This window comes from Orbicella franksi, chromosome 1, assembly GCF_964199315.1.
Source record: "Orbicella franksi chromosome 1, jaOrbFran1.1, whole genome shotgun sequence".
In the NCBI taxonomy this organism is placed as follows: domain Eukaryota; kingdom Metazoa; phylum Cnidaria; class Anthozoa; order Scleractinia; family Merulinidae; genus Orbicella; species Orbicella franksi.
Window position 1 is genome coordinate 30,094,940 of NC_138145.1, and position 18,079 is coordinate 30,113,018.

At 39.1% G+C, this 18,079-nt stretch overlaps 1 protein-coding gene across 1 annotated transcript in view; it reads left to right on the forward strand.

Moving 5' to 3' along the window:
• The first annotated feature begins 1,320 nt into the window (after nucleotides 1-1,320).
• The window catches only part of LOC145502319 (hemicentin-1-like), a 68,451-nt gene continuing 51,692 nt past the window's right edge, over nucleotides 1,321-18,079 (forward strand). The window contains exons 1-11 of the mRNA XM_081481581.1: nucleotides 1,321-1,605; nucleotides 1,755-1,821; nucleotides 5,488-5,572; nucleotides 7,025-7,063; nucleotides 7,924-8,256; nucleotides 9,180-9,500; nucleotides 9,779-10,111; nucleotides 10,629-10,934; nucleotides 11,360-11,689; nucleotides 11,992-12,336; nucleotides 12,842-13,165. Coding sequence (XP_081337707.1) covers nucleotides 1,568-1,605; nucleotides 1,755-1,821; nucleotides 5,488-5,572; nucleotides 7,025-7,063; nucleotides 7,924-8,256; nucleotides 9,180-9,500; nucleotides 9,779-10,111; nucleotides 10,629-10,934; nucleotides 11,360-11,689; nucleotides 11,992-12,336; nucleotides 12,842-13,165 — 2,521 coding nt within the window. The 5' untranslated portion in view covers nucleotides 1,321-1,567. The remainder of the gene's footprint in view (nucleotides 1,606-1,754; nucleotides 1,822-5,487; nucleotides 5,573-7,024; nucleotides 7,064-7,923; nucleotides 8,257-9,179; nucleotides 9,501-9,778; nucleotides 10,112-10,628; nucleotides 10,935-11,359; nucleotides 11,690-11,991; nucleotides 12,337-12,841; nucleotides 13,166-18,079) is intronic.

Consider the following 18,079-nt stretch of genomic DNA (forward strand, 5'->3'; position numbering starts at 1 on the left):
TTTGTTCCTTTGTTTTATAATATACGACCAAGTGACGATCCTTGGTACATGGCAAGGACGGTTGGCGTGTGCAAGGGGGCGGAGAAGGAAAGGCCGAACGTCAAGCGCATGTACATACACGGTAGATGTATCAAGCGACTGTGAGACATGAAACCCCGGGAATGAAACAGTCCAACAACCTTCGTTCATCCCTGGGTCTTGTTCCTCCTTTCGATTCGCCTGGAGTGAGAGAGCAAGAGAAGCTCAGAGACCCTGAGAGGGTGGATGATTTACGGCGATCTTCTTTTTTATAGCTGAGCTAGGCAAACACGAGCTAATGTGTGGAAAATTGTCGAGTCGGTCGTTTTTAATAATACTTAGTTAATAATACTTCCTGTTTGACTCCACAAGATTAACTTCAGGGAAAGCTGACCAGATTCTTTGAATTGCCCCACGGAAGGGTCACGGAAGCTATTGTTTTCCAATATTACAACAATGACGTTGAATCAGGCAGAGTTCTGGGACCTATTGGCAACATTTCACTCCAGTCATTCTGAGCAGGAGTGCTGTAGACACCCGGAAACATAAAATATTTATCACTACACACCTCACCACGCCCAAACCCGACGACACCAAAGATAGGCCGCAAAAAAGCGTAGGTCAAGCTAGGAGAGAGAATTGATTTTTCAATTTGAGCACATCTTCCTTTAGTTTGTAAATACTTGCGTTGCCACTTTACAAAATTCATCCGGTACAGTTTTTAGTTCAGGTTATAACCTACAAGAACATTTATATGTAAACTATTGTATTTTCTAATTCCTGTTTACACAAAAGTCTGAGATAGAGATGTTTTTGGAATAAACAAGTAATGGCAAAATTTATATGTACCTACCGTTCACTTTAAGGAATTAATCACGAATAACCGAGATTCTTCGAAGAAAGTTCAAAACTTCCGAAGACAAGGATCATTGTTGACTCGTTCTCCTTTCTGTCGGGAACGAAAAAAAATCTCTGAGTCTGTAAGCTGTGTCTGCAGATGCTGCCAGCCACTGAGATAACAAATGATTGATTTGACCTTCGACACCGAAATAACCTTGAATACAACAGATTAAATGCAATCATAATAATGTCATCACGAACGCAGCAACTTTTTCAACCTGACAGAGTTTTGCAAAAGAAGCAATATCAACAGGGGTTCTCTGGAAATGAAGAGTTCCAGATAAGCGTTATGTTTTATTTGACAAGCTGGTGAACAGCAGCTTCTAAATGAGCGCGCATCGTATTACAAGTGCTTGGGTGGAATCTCCTTGTCACTACCGCAAATGCCAAGAATTTTATTTTCAACGGATCAGATCACTGAAAGCGAGTGTTGTGTCGTAATGAGCATGGCCGCGGTGAACTGCGCTAGGAAAGTTTTAAGACGGCGAACATTTCGCATGTGTTCGCTGTAATTTCGCTGCGGAATTCAACAGGAAATCGAACTGACAGCTTGAGGTGCGGAGTTTCGTAACTCGAGCTAAATAGCACGGCAGAACTCCGCGAATAATTTCGAATTTTCGCGGAGCAATTTGCGGACACATCACAGAATATGAGGCAGTATTTGAGGATAAGCCGAACTGTCTACAGGTAGGAAACATTCCGTGTTTTATCTGGTGCTGTAAGGCCACGATTGATGCGATACATGGCGACGCGGAACGCTGCACTTCTGTTCTAATCGCTGATGAGAGTGATGTGGCGTTGATTTGTAACCTTCTTCTTTTCTTTCTTGCCATTAGAATCCCAACATGTGTTCTTATCTTTCTTGTGGTCTTCAGTTGCGTTATACGCTCAGGACAACAGGAGGTCAGTTTGAATTCTTGTGCTTGTTACGTCCACATACTATGATTATTATTGTAGTAATTTGCCAATTTAAGATATGACGACCGTTTTACTACTCTAAAGGCTTGTGTACATCGCGCTCAAGTTATTTTTGTAGACGTATGTCTGGTTTCGTGACAAGTGAAGTAGTGTGTTTATCTGCCAGAGATGTTATAAGTTTTTTTGGGTCGAGAACTTGAACCACAATCTACGAAGAATACCTTCTCATTTAAATGAGCTTAATTTCCGCAGGACAGGCGAGGAAAGGCAGATCAGAGCAACACGCGCTCACTGTTTTAAAATCCAAATATTTATAGCGTTTATGTGCCAGCCTGATAGATTTTGGAAGATTTTAATCTCTATTTTCTTTGCGGGACCCAGAAGATTACAAAGATAGCTGCTGTGTGACGGTAATGATATTACTGTTTGTCGTCAACTTTTTTCATTTCGTCCTTCAAGTATCAGTGATAGTGTCACAATGGTGACATGCTGGCCAGAGTTTTAGTTGTGTGAGGTCCAAATCAGAGTTAAACATCCTGTGCATTGAGGCTCACATTCTAATAATTTGTTTTTTGACAATATTTCTGATAACTTTATTCAAAGTTCATCACAGCTTGAACCAGCCGTAATGTTGTTTGGGATATTTAATAGTTTGTCAGTTTCAGCCAAATGCTTGCGCTCAAATAGCTTCCGCTTTTAGTTGGCTAGATGTCAGAAGGAGAGAAGAAGAACCAGTATCATAGACACACACAACAGGAATTAACAATTCCAAAGGACAGACTTACTGTTTTGACACAAAAGAGTATATATAAGTACATAGGTCGACGTTCAAACTTTTCAGTGAGGAAACCTTTTTTCAGATGATGGGTTGGCAGATATTAGACCTTTTCAGCTTGGGCGGTTTGTTGTCCTATTTCGGACCATGTGATGATACTCTTGAGAATTCTTGCTGTCAAATTTTCAAATAGTCGCGCGTTCATGAATGAGTAATTTCTAGCCTGGATTAAAAAAAAAAAAGCAATTTTCTAGAGAACATCCGCGGCATGGTCTGTAATGGGAAAACAAATCGCCCGGGCTAAAAAGTTCTATGGCAGTTTAGTCTATCGATACAAATGTTTCAGAGCGTTGAATGGTCTCAATTTGCTGGTGATAAATTGCTGAAATCGCGTCAACCGCTGACAAATACGTATTGTTTTCGATCGATTGTAATAAATTCCTACGATAACTTCCGATACTGTACTGTTCGAAGGCTTTGTTTGCGTTTGAAGTACTTCTCCTTGGCGTTTGAAAGCTTAAATATTTAAGCGTATATTACACACTGTTGTAGGTTCGTGTGCTTCAGAACATCCAAGATATCTGATAGAAATGCACTCGCACACACATTTTGTTGCAAATAAATTGTAGCTGACCGGAAACTTACGGCCCTGACTGAAATACGTTCTTTTTTCCTTTTTTTTTAAGGGTCATTATTTTTATTGGAATACGCATTACTTACAAAACTAACATTACTGGCAATACTAACATTACTTACAAAACTAACATTGCTAACAATAGCGACCTTGTTCACAATACGGTAACATCACTTGCGATACTTATTCTACTTACAATGCTAGCATAACTTACAATACTAAAATTACTTGCTAATTTATACCACACATTAATGTCACACATTACGGGATACACGGGATACTGGATATTTGGATCAGATAAAATGGGATATCGAGTACGAAAAACGTAGCCTTTACCAGGCGTTAAGTTAACTAACTATAACGCCTGGAAGAGGCTAGGAAAAACGTTAATTTTTGCAACTGAAATTAATGGGATTTTTAGGCCAAAATTAACGGGATGTGGGATACTTAGACTCCTCCGAATGGGGTCCCTCTAATGTATCGTGGTTCAGTCATTCTGAACTATCCTAAATCAATTAGAAAAACTTCTTCTTAACTCCTGATCTAAAATTGATCTTATCCTATCTTAAACGCTTGTGCCTGTTCTACTTAATTTACCTTATTACTTTAACCATCAGATCCTTCTCTTTGTAATTACTGCGACATTACTGTATATAGCTATCAACCACCGTGGATAAAACATGACGATGAAATATAAATTCTTCTTAATGAAGACTAAGTACAGTTCTTATTAAATGATACAGATGTTTGAAGCGAGATATTTGCTTGAAAGGCGCACATTTCTTCATTATTTAGATACTTGATATGTTTTAGGCAAGAAGTCCCATATGGCGGACCTACAGTGCAAAGTACAAAAAACCATTATTTTTACGTAAACGAGGGCATTAAAAACGCATATCGTACCTCAGCATCAGTTATTACCTGATAACTATTTTGTATGAATTTGCACTGACCTATTCAAAATTTACTGAACAAAGCTTATACCTATGGCTTTACGTTTAGGTTTCGAGAAAATAGTCCGAGTAGTTGAAATTATTCCAATTGCTGTGTAATAGTTACACGTGCATGCATGACCTATTATTGTCTTATTTGCATTAAATTACCTCAAACATCGAACATTCAGGAACATTATATACAACTATTTACGGACTGTCGGCACGTAAGATATCCGGGTCGCAATTGCAGCTCCCAGACATTCCTGCTGTCCATCCTTATGTTTTCTCGGTTTCTTTTGTGACCTGGTAATCTACTAAGCAAGTTTATTTGGGCTTGATTGCAGGATGGGCTCAAAAAGCGTTGTTGTAGTATTGCATAAAGGACCCATAAAGTGGTAGAAAGTTATTGAATTGAAGATCTCTTGCAGCAAATACTGATCATGTCTGCCCGGTTTTCCTGGCTTAGTAAAACATATTTTGACTTAGCATTGGGGTCATCATCTACTGTTTGTCTTTGCCTTTACTTCGCAGATTAATTAAATTCTCAGAATATTCCAGACCATGAAATGTATTGACAGAAATGACTGAAATATTAATGCTTCATTGTATCCACTTTGTTTATTCCGAAGTCAAAGCCTGTTTCTTCAGCATTTTGGTTGTCTTTCATTTTCAGTGGAAGTTGTTTGCCTACTTACTGACTGACAGGTTTTTCACTGTTCAGTTTCTTTCTGGAATAATGCACATTTTTCATGCCTGGCCCCGATACTTTTATGAAAAACCGGCTATCACAAAAATGTACAACAAACGGAAAAAAGAAAAGATTAAATGTACAAATAAATTACTCATTGCCCAGATATTAGGCCTGGGTGCGTTCTGGTATGTTCTGTAATTTAACCTTTCTTTGTCTCAACTCTATGTTGTATAGAACACGAAAAAAGGAACATTGTGTTTTAGAAGCGACTAAACTATACAATGATTAGAGACGTTTTCTTCTCAAATTATTCAACAACGGTTTACGAACTCGACCATTCACTTTGCATCCAGCCGCTGAAGATTACTACAACATTAACGTCACTGTTAAGTTTATTTTTTCTGTTCTTCGTTCATTTATAGCTTTTGGGTATGTAACGGTACACATTTAATATTTTTCGTTGGTATGTTTTGAAGATCAGTTCAGAAAATCGATGTTTCGGTGTTGATGTGGGAATTTTCTCCCATCGCTCAAAAAAAAAAAAAAAAAGTAAGCATTTTGATCGGTAATTGCATTAAATGAATTTTATACTAAACTTTGTGTTTTGAAATTTCAGACAGATGATCCTCATTCCTTTACAACATTATTTCAAGTTTTAGAAGGTGACAATGTACGAGAGAGAAGAGCGGCCGAGCAAGATGGTAAAGGTTTTTTTTAGCGTTTTTGTGTTTGTTTGTTCTCTTCTGGGCTTCGTATATTAATTAAAAAACAAGAAGAAGAAAATTTTTAGAAGGTTAGCAGGAACACGCGCATCTTTCAAGGAACTTTTAAAAGTGTTAGAAGGGGATTTTCATCAAAACTTAATTGAACCTTGTTACCTTTTGTTTTCGATGTCGCTTTCTTTTCGTAATTTTTCTACGGTGCAAGATGAAACAGTGTTTGAAAAATTAAACGCCAAGCAGCGAGCGCAAAAATCGGCGATAAATTTCCCCTCGCGTAGTATTTGAGCAAACGAGGGTGACGGCCTGTAGTGTTTCTGAATGATGCATTGCTGCGCATTTTTTGATTGCATTTGAGCGTTGATGGCTGAGAGGGTCATTCGCCTCAGGGCCCTCATCTGGGAGGTCGGGCCATGCGTAATTGGAAGCTAAGATGAAGCGCGCTTTTTTCCTTATTTTTTCTCATAAGACGTAATTTAAAAACAAATCTGACTCTTTACCGGAAACTTGAACTTTTGACGATGGTCCTATGATCATATATCATGAATCGTTCTAATACAACTTTTTTTTTCAAAAAAATTATGATACTGTCCGAACGACCTGTAAGCCCGTGCTCATTTGATCAAATTTGGCAGGTGGCAGCTATCAAATTTCGTCTTGATATCAATAGAAAAACAGCTTTAGAAACGAATGAGATTAAACCTTGGCTGTTATCTAATCTGTAATCGGGGTTAATCGGCTTTTGTACAACCTGAGCCAGGTCAAGGAGAAGATTAGCGTCTTTCTTGCCAATTTGATCTTATAAGCGCCCCGTTTTGTTAATGGTTTGAAACATTAGATGGCAAGAAATATCACACTTTATTAAAGCATTGCTTTCTCTTCAGGGCGTAGCGACTATATACGCAGGTACACACGTGTATATCTCAGGAAATCCAGTATTGACGAAAAGCGCCTTTAATAATTAATTCGGCTGGTTTGGCAGTCTCTAGTCTCTCCTTAAACCTACTATCAGTTATCCAAAGGTTGTTATTAACACAAGTTACTAAATAATCCAGGTTTTTTCAGGTTTTTTACCGCGTGACCTCAAGAGGTGTAACTAAGTTTCGTTTACAATACTGACTTAGATCTCAAAGTCATGACACAAAGCTCACGAGAAAAGGAGAGCAGGCAATGAATAGAGTATTTTTTTTTCTTCGGGGGAAAAGGGTGAAAGAAGGCTTGATTACTAGAATGGCCTAGTGGGAATTCCAACAATTTGAGAAAGTAAACACGTGTCTCATATTTTTCCTTTATATACATTAAATAGGTACTCCATAGTAAATTTGAGTTCTTTATTTTTTTGGATTGTATTTCTTGTGTGTGAGTATTTCCTTGTTTTCTCTCTGTTTTGAGCAAATTTAGTATCAGTTGTGATTTTTTCATTGTTTGTTTCAGACGTTTTGGAGGGAAGTGGTCCGGTGACGCCTGACGAAGGTCAGAGAATGCTGCAGTGTCTAAAAATATTCCGTTTATGTTACTATTAAAGCTAAAAAGCAGTTCACACAACGATTAACTGTAAAACTTCGGTTAGCCTAAAATTTTTTGGTCAACCGTCAAACTAACAAAGTCCGTTCAAATGTTGATTACCGTGCATTGTCAGATCTTATGATTAATTTCGTGGAAGCATTGACGTAACAATGAATCCAAAACGAATGAACGAAGGAACGAAGAAACCATGGAATCAAGGAATGACCGAACCAACAAAGAAAGGTTGGAGCGATTTTCGTTTAACCATGAAAATTGTCAGTTTCCATGAGTTCGTTTCCCTGATCGCTTTCTTCGTTTGCTTCCCCATATGATTAAGAATACATCGTTCAATGGACCAATCAAAACCGGTGAGGTTTTCGTGACGTCAAGAGAACACTTGTGTTCCTTGGCGTTCACTTTACCAAAAAGTCAATTTGCTCTATCTATCTTAATTGTTTTGTTTGCGTTATTTTCGCGCGTAATCATTTCAAGGCCAAATGAAAATCGCCCTATAAACAAACAAACGAGCGAACGAATGAACGAACGAACGAACGAAAAACGAAACAAAGGAGCAAACATACAATCGAATGAACAAAGGAACAAACGATCAAACGTACGCGTTTGAATAATGACCAAGCGAGCGAACGACCGAATGACCACATGATCGAACGACCGAACGAATAAATGAATCCAATGGATAATTGATCATAACTGAATGAATGTAGATGAATCTTTTCCGAAAATCTATTGACTATGCACGCGTGCAAAAGTAAATTTCACGGTGATAAATTGAGTTTACTTATCGAATCTTTTTTGTCCCTGCATAGATGCACCTGTGATAGTGGTCAGTGAACAGAAGAAATTTGTAGTCAAAAAAGTCGGCAGACTGTCCGTTGACGTAGGGTCAACAGTATGGGCTGTAAGAGGAACCGAAATTGCCGTATCATGCAGAGCCAGCTCGCCATCTGGTATTCCCACCAAGATCGAGTGGCTCAGATCGTATGGGGCTCCTGTGACAGAGAGATTCCGAGGTGGAGTGGGCGCTAGAGAAGGAACTTTAACGATTCGTAAGTTAGGTCGGTTTAATGAAGGCACGTACACATGTAGAGCGTCAAACAAAGCTGGATACACCACGGCCCTGTTCACCGCTAAAATTATTAGTAAGTATATTAACATAAAATCTTGTTACAAATAGTGTTGTTGGGAGACAATGTATCATAGACAAAACAGACCACGCTTACATTTCCTCAATGTAAGACAACAAATGGTAATGAAACTAAATATAATCGATAACGTAAATAATATCACCATTAAATAATCGATCTATTCCCCTATGGGCTCGGCAACACTTTCGATTGGCTGCTTCTGAGAGAGACTGGGAAGGTATATATGAGATTTCCCTCTTTTTGTTATGACAACACCATATATGGTACTGCTCAATATATGTTTTATCCTGAGAGCAGAAAGTTAGAACAACCTCTTTCAACAACTTGAACACCGCCACGTGAAAACATTGCTCAAAGCTTACATTTGAGTGTCGCATCCGCGGAATTACTTTCAAAACTTAGAATCATTATAAACAACACATGCCGGAATGCGCTAGTTTTTTTTTAACATAAAATGTTCAATTGATCACGTAGGGTTTGACTGTGGATGTCCCGCTGATGCGGAGCTTATTACAATCTTGCAAAACGTAGCCTTATGTTTTCATCATTACCCACAAGTGATGTAGTAGCTTTTTCTACGCCACTTAATACCATGCCATAGAAATACAGCCAATCAAAATACAGGGAAGCCGTTGTATATTCGACGGTATTACAACCAACCTTCCCATCATGCGCCGCGCGTGTGTCACATTGATTGCCGTGTTAGCCACTGTATTTTCTATGGTATGGTATAAATTAGTTATGCAACGCTGTCTCGCGCTATACCATGGAATAACCCACTTGTCACTTGTATTTTCTTGGTATGCACGCTCGTATGTATACTGAGAAAATTCTAAGTGACTCGTGGGATATTTCATGGTATGCCACAGCGGAATGACAAGTCTAATATTTATTTTTGATATCTTCTTCTCCTCTAGCTGCATCTTTGCCCACAATACTCAAAGGCGAAGGTGACTTCTCATTTGGACCCAATGATAAAGTGGCCGAGATCACGATAGGAAGTGAAGTCACAGTTTACCCTGGAACAAAGCTTACAATCCGCTGTCCCGTGGAGAGTGCGGTCAGTTTTATCGTTTTCTGGACTAGCCAGGGAAGGCCTGTCAACATTGGAAATGCACAAAGAGTCGGAAACGATCTTGTGATAACAGACATCGACAAAAGATACGCGTTGGAATATGAATGTAACGCCAGGGCCGCCAGAGGGAAAGTCAGTGAAAAGTCGACTGTTCGAGTTAAAGGTGTGGCAAATCTTCAAACTTCTTACCCAACATATGTTTTGTCATTTCAGTTTCTTTCTGCATCATGATAATGCCTCCGGAATCTTGAAATTAGTTGAATACGGTATCTCACGTAATGACATTCGAGTAAGATATGCCAAGTTATGGGCTACACAGATGAGTAATATGATAATGTCCATTGTAGGAGACTTAAACCGTTTTATGTGGATGTGCATGATGTATAAGAGGGGACCTCTTTACTATTACTGAAAAAATAAGTCCTTTTCATTTTCTTAAAGATTTGAACCCACCTCGCATAAAACATGGTGCAAGGGATTTACGATTCATAGAAGAAGAGCTCCCCGAGGTCGAAATATACGTTGGGTCCAAACTCACTGTCATCTCCGAGACCCAGATAACAGTGCGCTGTGTGGTCACAATGGATCCAGCCCCGGCTGTCAGTTGGAAAATTCAAGGAAAGGATTCCGGCTTCAGGGATGATGTGATACTAAGTAAAGACAACTCGAGCCTAATTATCAGTGATCCTGGAGTTGAAGACTCGGGGGTTTATACCTGCACGGCCAGTAACAATGTCGGACGGGACTCGGAGTCTTCAATTATCAATATTTTACGTAAGTTATCCGCATTCCATCATCGTGGCATGGATCACATATTTATCGTAAAGCTGTTTCTGTTTGGGACTTAATGATAGAAGCTTTACCCGGTCCATTACTTGGGTAATATTGTAATACAGTTTTTGTATTGGCTGATATTGGATAAAATTGATCTTCTTATCGACCTCTTTGTGCACTGATCAGTTACAAAGTTGATTCTCTGAGATTATTTACCTTACATGTAACTTGATGAATTATCTCCACGTTGTTCACAAATGTCATGCAACTGTTTCGTTTTCAACAGTGAGTAGCAGAGCCTGGTTTGAGGGTATTGTTGTCGCTGGACAAAAAATTACGCAACGGATAGGGTCATATGAACTCAAGGTGTAAGACTACAGCCTAATCTGGACTCGTAAGAACCATTGCGCAGTTTTTCAAACGTATCCCTTTTTTGTGATCTCTAAGACAGAAGACATTTTTAATTTTCGCACATATTTTCATCTTTACACTTTATTTGCCTTTCTTTTTTTCATAGCTCCCAAACCTCCTAGAATAAAACACTCCAACCGGAAAATAACTTCACTGGAAAACCTGGACGTTGTTGAAGCAAAAATTGGTGACGAACTTACTTTGTTGGCCGGTGCTAATGTGGTGATCACGTGCCCTACATCCGGGCTACCAACTCCGACAGTAAAATGGCTGAAAGATGGTGAAGACCTGTCTGTCAATGGGAGTATACTGACGATCAAAAATGCCAAAACTGAGGACTCGGGCACGTTCACCTGTGAGGCAGTGAACAGGGCTGGTCGATTCAGCTACAACAGCGAGTTTCGTGTCATTGGTAAGTTCGTCAGTAAAAGATTGATTCTGATTTCTTTATTTGAGAGACTGTGAGAAGAGATCAAAATATCAAAATGTATACATAATTGTAGCGGCTCTTGAAAGTATATGGAAACCAATCAACAAAGTCGATTGAACTGGATAAGGCATTCTTCTACTGAGTACCGTAGATCATATACTATGTTAACCCCCTTTGTGACATGGGTGAAGGACGAGTGCTGCAAACAACACCTTCTCAAACATGCAAGCGACAGTGGCCGCAGAAACAGCACAGAAATTTCTTTGGAAATTATTTTCTTTTAATTTTTGAAAGCTGATTGATGTTAGTAACAAGCGTTTAAGAGCACGGTTTAATGAGGTCAGTATTTCATGTAGCCCCGATCATTAACCACATGTCAATTTTTGTTACTCTTGTTTTTGGTCTAGCCGGTGAGAAGCCGCTAATAGAAACATCGACGGGACTTGTTATTGGCCGTAAAGAGATCGAAGAAGTAGTCGTCAAGATTGGGCAGTATTTGCGGGTAGTTGAAGGAATGATCGTTCGTCTTGAGTGTCCAGTTCGTGGATTTCCGGCACCCGAAGTGTCTTGGTTTCTGAACGATCGATTGCTGAAGACATCTGGACGGTTCTTGGTTGACACTCGCTCCAACTGGCTGATTGTGGACCCAATACAACTGGAGGATACAGGCCAGGTGTCGTGTACGGCGAGTAACAGTGCAGGCAGTGCCAACGCGTCTTCGTTTATCAGCGTCATAGGTAAGGACAAATATTGATGTAATGATGGTAAGGTGGGATGTAAACTAACTATTTTCCAGCAAAAAGTTTCAAGTTAACCGTTCGGCTTTCATTTGATGTCACATTTTCACATAGGCTAGAGCTTGCTACTCAGAAAGCTGTTATATAGCTTAGTAAAGGGAAATGATTTGTAAATAATAACTCGCCATAACTCGAGTCACCTTCTGCCTCAAAACGGACATCACAGCATTTATTAGGCTGGTAAAACGACTTACCTTTTTCAACAATCTATTTGAATGTCGACTCAACTTTTACTTTTTTAGGTGAAAGCAGCGCTCAAATTCAGTTTGGAAACAGCTCTATCGAGTCAATTAAAGGGATTACGAAGATTGCCATTGAGATTGGGGACAGTTTACACGTGCTCTCGGGATCAGACGTATCTATAGATTGCGTAGCCCGCGGGACTCCTCGTCCAGTAATAAACTGGCGATGGAACGGCCGCGATGTGATCTCAGGGTCGAGAGGAGGACAATATGCTATAACAGACATACCTGACGGTTCTCGCCTCAATATCTGGCAGATGCTCGCGGAGAATGCTGGTCAATACGAATGTGTTGCTACCAACACCGGTGGAGAAGACAGAATAGCATCCGCCATTACTATATTAGGTACGTGGTAAGGTTTTCAGCTGCTATACTAAATCCAATCTTCTCACAAACACGTTTAAATCCGGCTTGGCTTCTGCCCCGTTATGGGCTTTGTGTTCCTATCCAAATTAGCCTAAATATGTCGGACTTTTGAAGTCTGAAAAGAATTTTTTTTTATGATTTTCAATAGGAAGCTAGAGTTCAAAGTGTCATATAAATAACATTATGTAACCAGATTGAGTTAAGACGGTTCTGTTACTCGTATTGTTCCAGCTAAAGTTGAGAAACAGGCGCAAAATTTGGCAGGTGTCAATACAAGGAGATGCGATTAATTTCTGTGCCCTTATTTCAGCCTCTAAATGTGCGGCAAAGGGCTAGTACAAGATAAATAAACTTTTGGCAAGTTTTTATGGCCAATTCATTTCTGTGATAGACTTTATGACTTATATTTTCAGTGATAGATCGATTTGTATTCTTTCACGTGTTCCCAGTAACTTAAAAACAACTTTTTACTTTTGTTTTGCAGACGCTACATTACCGGAAATAGAAATATCGACATCGTCCGTGAAACATATACAAAACTTGAACCCAGTCTCTGTCGTAATTGGAACACGTGTCACAATGCTACCAGGTGGTCGCCTGGAGATCACGTGCAGTGCATCTGGAATCCCTGAGCCCTCGATCAGTTGGCTGAGACGAAACAAACAGATTACGTCGTCTGGAAGGTTCTCTATTGTCAACACAACTCTCATTATTTATCCCATAGAGCTGGATGACAGGGGTTCCTTTACTTGTGCTGCGAACAATACTCTAGGGCGGCAAACGTATTCTACTACGTTGGACATAGTAGGTTAGTTTGAATTTATTGTACTGTTAAGTAAAAGACTCGTACAAGAACGCAGCTCAGTTTAAAATTATGAACTTGTTATTCCAACACTAACGGTCAAAAGAGTGAGCTGTTATTTCGGTAACTTTTCGGAAAAACGCCGAAGAAGATTAACGAAAAACACCGAAGTATTTCGATCCTCATTAGCCAATCACAAGCGACCCCGAGCACACGGAAAGTTATAACGTCGGTGCATCGTTACCACTGTAAAGAATAGCAAGCCAGATTTTGGAGACGCGACTAGATGAAAAACGCACTTCTTTCTTTTCTTCCAAAAATGCAAGGAAAGTTGAGAAACAAGCATGAATAAGCTTTCGCCTGATGGAGGTTTTTTTCATTCATTAATTTTATTTTTGGAGGGGGTTAGTTTTGTTTCATTTTCTAAACGAGCTGATAGTTTATGCCGCATTGAGTGTATTTTTTAGTGCTCCTTGAACATCTACCCACGGTCTTTGAATTCTGTTTGAACAAAACGTAAAACGTTTTCTGGCATCACCAAGTAAAGACTAGACAAACTAGTGAGACAATCTCAGATAGTGCAGAGCGCAATTGATAGCTCTGATACAGTAGTCCCATAAGTACTCACCCCTGCTCGGTTCACTTCCGGTTTGTGTCTACCTTGGTAGTCTGCTACGGCTTTTCCCCTTTGCAGTGTGTATGTTTCAAGGTTGTATTTTCATTCAAGGTCCAAACATTACGCACAAATTAATTACTACTGGTGCTTTAAGTTGATTTTCGTTCATTTTAAATTCAACAATACGCTGAAGCAGCAAACGTGACAATTTAGCTCTTCACGCCAACTTTGTAACTTGATACTTTTGTTTTCCTCGCAAAGCCATGTAATATGAAACCCCTGTTTTCTCCAAAACATACGGAAGATGTCCTTGTTTTTTGGAGATAAATGAAAGAAAGTTAAATATCTGATGTAGTGATGAAGAAACGGAACAGAGACGATGTTTTACTAAAAATGCAAATTCTTACCGATGAACAAGAACTAATTTAATTATCAGATAGTCACGAAATACCACTTTCTTTTTCTGTTGCCACCTTTGTTGTTAACAATAAAACAATTCAAAATTAACACACAACGATATTGATGGCTGAGAAGCTTTTCAACGAAAAGTATTGAAGATAAACAGCGCTACTTGGCCGATATGAATGAGTCTCCTCAAAGACTGATTAAATTAATTTGAACTTTCATTAGGTGCCACGGCGTCTGCAGCAATATTTGAGCATTTTCCAGGTTTCTTTTGTTACAAATTTACAATTTGCGGAGTATTAAAGCCACTAACTTGAGAACTTTTTGGTCTCTCTTACAGACACAATTAAGGCAAGAAATAAACAAGTCGCTAAGGAGAAGCAATATATTTGAACCCTGACAAGCACACTATTGTAGATTGAAAACAGCAGATGATATTTGTTGAACCGACCTGTTTGTAATTCTAAAAGCTACGCAGCCACAGTAACGTTTCACTTTTGCAATAAAAAGGGACAATTGGCCCTACCTGAAAAATAACTGCCGTCCTTGGTCACATGACACGATATATAAAATACTGCGTGTAAAGATAGTGTATAACACTAACAATGCTAGAACGTATGCGTCTTACATGTTGAGCTCTACCATAAGGAAAACCACTCAACATTTGTGCGTGATTCCGTATGCAATGTATCCTTCACCTAATATAGAAGCCACGAACCCTAACTAATCTACGCATGCGTTTAGGACAAATTAGTTTTGTTCTAAGGAGAATGGTACCACAAGGAGAGCAAGGGGTTACCTGAAACAAATATATAGCTTTGCGATGTTCAAAGTTAAGCGACGGCGATGGAATGTGTTTTACGTAGAGTACACATGTACCTTTCCCACCCTACTCCCACTACTTCCTTGCCTCTAGACTAATTAATTAATTGAAATTAATTAATTAATTAAACAAACATTAAAGTTTACACCTTAGCGCCATAGGGCCATAGGGCCATAGTGCCATAGCGGCTTAGTTCCTTAGCGGCAGGCAACCCCCATAACCATCCCAATAGTGCACTCTGCACTAACTAGTGAGACAATCTCAGATAGTGCAGAGCGCAATTGATAGCTCTGATACAGTAGTCCCATAAGTACTCACCCCTGCTCGGTTCACTTCCGGTTTGTGTCTACCTTGGTAGTCTGCTACGGCTCAAATTAATTACTACTGGTGCTTTAAGTTGATTTTCGTTCATTTTAAATTCAACAATACGCTGAAGCAGCAAACGTGACAATTTAGCTCTTCACGCCAACTTTGTAACTTGATACTTTTGTTTTCCTCGCAAAGCCATGTAATATGAAACCCCTGTTTTCTCCAAAACATACGGAAGATGTCCTTGTTTTTTGGAGATAAATGAAAGAAAGTTAAATATCTGATGTAGTGATGAAGAAACGGAACAGAGACGATGTTTTACTAAAAATGCGAATTTTTACCGATGAACAAGAACTAATTTAATTATCAGATAGTCACGAAATACCACTTTCTTTTTCTGTTGCCACCTTTGTTGTTAACAATAAAACAATTCAAAATTAACACACAACGATATTGATGGCTGAGAAGCTTTTCAACGAAAAGTATTGAAGATAAACAGCGCTACTTGGCCGATATGAATGAGTCTCCTCAAAGACTGATTAAATTAATTTGAACTTTCATTAGGTGCCACGGCGTCTGCAGCAATATTTGAGCATTTTCCAGGTTTCTTTTGTTACAAATTTACAATTTGCGGAGTATTAAAGCCACTAACTTGAGAACTTTTTGGTCTCTCTTACAGACACAATTAAGGCAAGAAATAAACAAGTCGCTAAGGAGAAGCAATATATTTGAACCCTGACAAGCACACTATTGTAGATTGAAAACAGCAGATGATATTTGTTGAACCGACCTGTTTGTAATTCTAAAAGCTACGCAGCCACAGTAACGTTTCACTTTTGCAATAAAAAGGGACAATTGGCCCTACCTGAAAAATAACTGCCGTCCTTGGTCACATGACACGATATATAAAATACTGCGTGTAAAGATAGTGTATAACACTAACAATGCTAGAACGTATGCGTCTTACATGTTGAGCTCTACCATAAGGAAAACCACTCAACATTTGTGCGTGATTCCGTATGCAATGTATCCTTCACCTAATATAGAAGCCACGAACCCTAACTAATCTACGCATGCGTTTAGGACAAATTAGTTTTGTTCTAAGGAGAATGGTACCACAAGGAGAGCAAGGGGTTACCTGAAACAAATATATAGCTTTGCGATGTTCAAAGTTAAGCGACGGCGATGGAATGTGTTTTACGTAGAGTACACATGTACCTTTCCCACCCTACTCCCACTACTTCCTTGCCTCTAGACTAATTAATTAATTGAAATTAATTAATTAATTAAACAAACATTAAAGTTTACACCTTAGCGCCATAGGGCCATAGGGCCATAGTGCCATAGCGGCTTAGTTCCTTAGCGGCAGGCAACCCCCATAACCATCCCAATAGTGCACTCTGCACTAACTAGTGAGACAATCTCAGATAGTGCAGAGCGCAATTGATAGCTCTGATACAGTAGTCCCATAAGTACTCACCCCTGCTCGGTTCACTTCCGGTTTGTGTCTACCTTGGTAGTCTGCTACGGCTCAAATTAATTACTACTGGTGCTTTAAGTTGATTTTCGTTCATTTTAAATTCAACAATACGCTGAAGCAGCAAACGTGACAATTTAGCTCTTCACGCCAACTTTGTAACTTGATACTTTTGTTTTCCTCGCAAAGCCATGTAATATGAAACCCCTGTTTTCTCCAAAACATACGGAAGATGTCCTTGTTTTTTGGAGATAAATGAAAGAAAGTTAAATATCTGATGTAGTGATGAAGAAACGGAACAGAGACGATGTTTTACTAAAAATGCGAATTTTTACCGATGAACAAGAACTAATTTAATTATCAGATAGTCACGAAATACCACTTTCTTTTTCTGTTGCCACCTTTGTTGTTAACAATAAAACAATTCAAAATTAACACACAACGATATTGATGGCTGAGAAGCTTTTCAACGAAAAGTATTGAAGATAAACAGCGCTACTTGGCCGATATGAATGAGTCTCCTCAAAGACTGATTAAATTAATTTGAACTTTCATTAGGTGCCACGGCGTCTGCAGCAATATTTGAGCATTTTCCAGGTTTCTTTTGTTACAAATTTACAATTTGCGGAGTATTAACGCCACTAACTTAAGAACTTTTTGGTCTCTCTTACAGACACAATTAAGGCAAGAAATAAACAAGTCGCTAAGGAGAAGCAATATATTTGAACCCTGACAAGCACACTATTGTAGATTGAAAACAGCAGATGATATTTGTTGAACCGACCTGTTTGTAATTCTAAAAGCTACGCAGCCACAGTAACGTTTCACTTTTGCAATAAAAAGGGACAATTGGCCCTACCTGAAAAATAACTGCCGTCCTTGGTCACATGACACGATATATAAAATACTGCGTGTAAAGATAGTGTATAACACTAACAATGCTAGAACGCATGCGTCTTACATGTTGAGCTCTACCATAAGGAAAACCACTCAACATTTGTGCGTGATTCCGTATGCAATGTATCCTTCACCTAATATAGAAGCCACGAACCCTAACTAATCTACGCATGCGTTTAGGACAAATTAGTTTTGTTCTAAGGAGAATGGTACCACAAGGAGAGCAAGGGGTTACCTGAAACAAATATATAGCTTTGCGATGTTCAAAGTTAAGCGACGGCGATGGAATGTGTTTTACGTAGAGTACACATGTACCTTTCCCACCCTACTCCCACTACTTCCTTGCCTCTAGACTAATTAATTAATTGAAATTAATTAATTAAACAAACATTA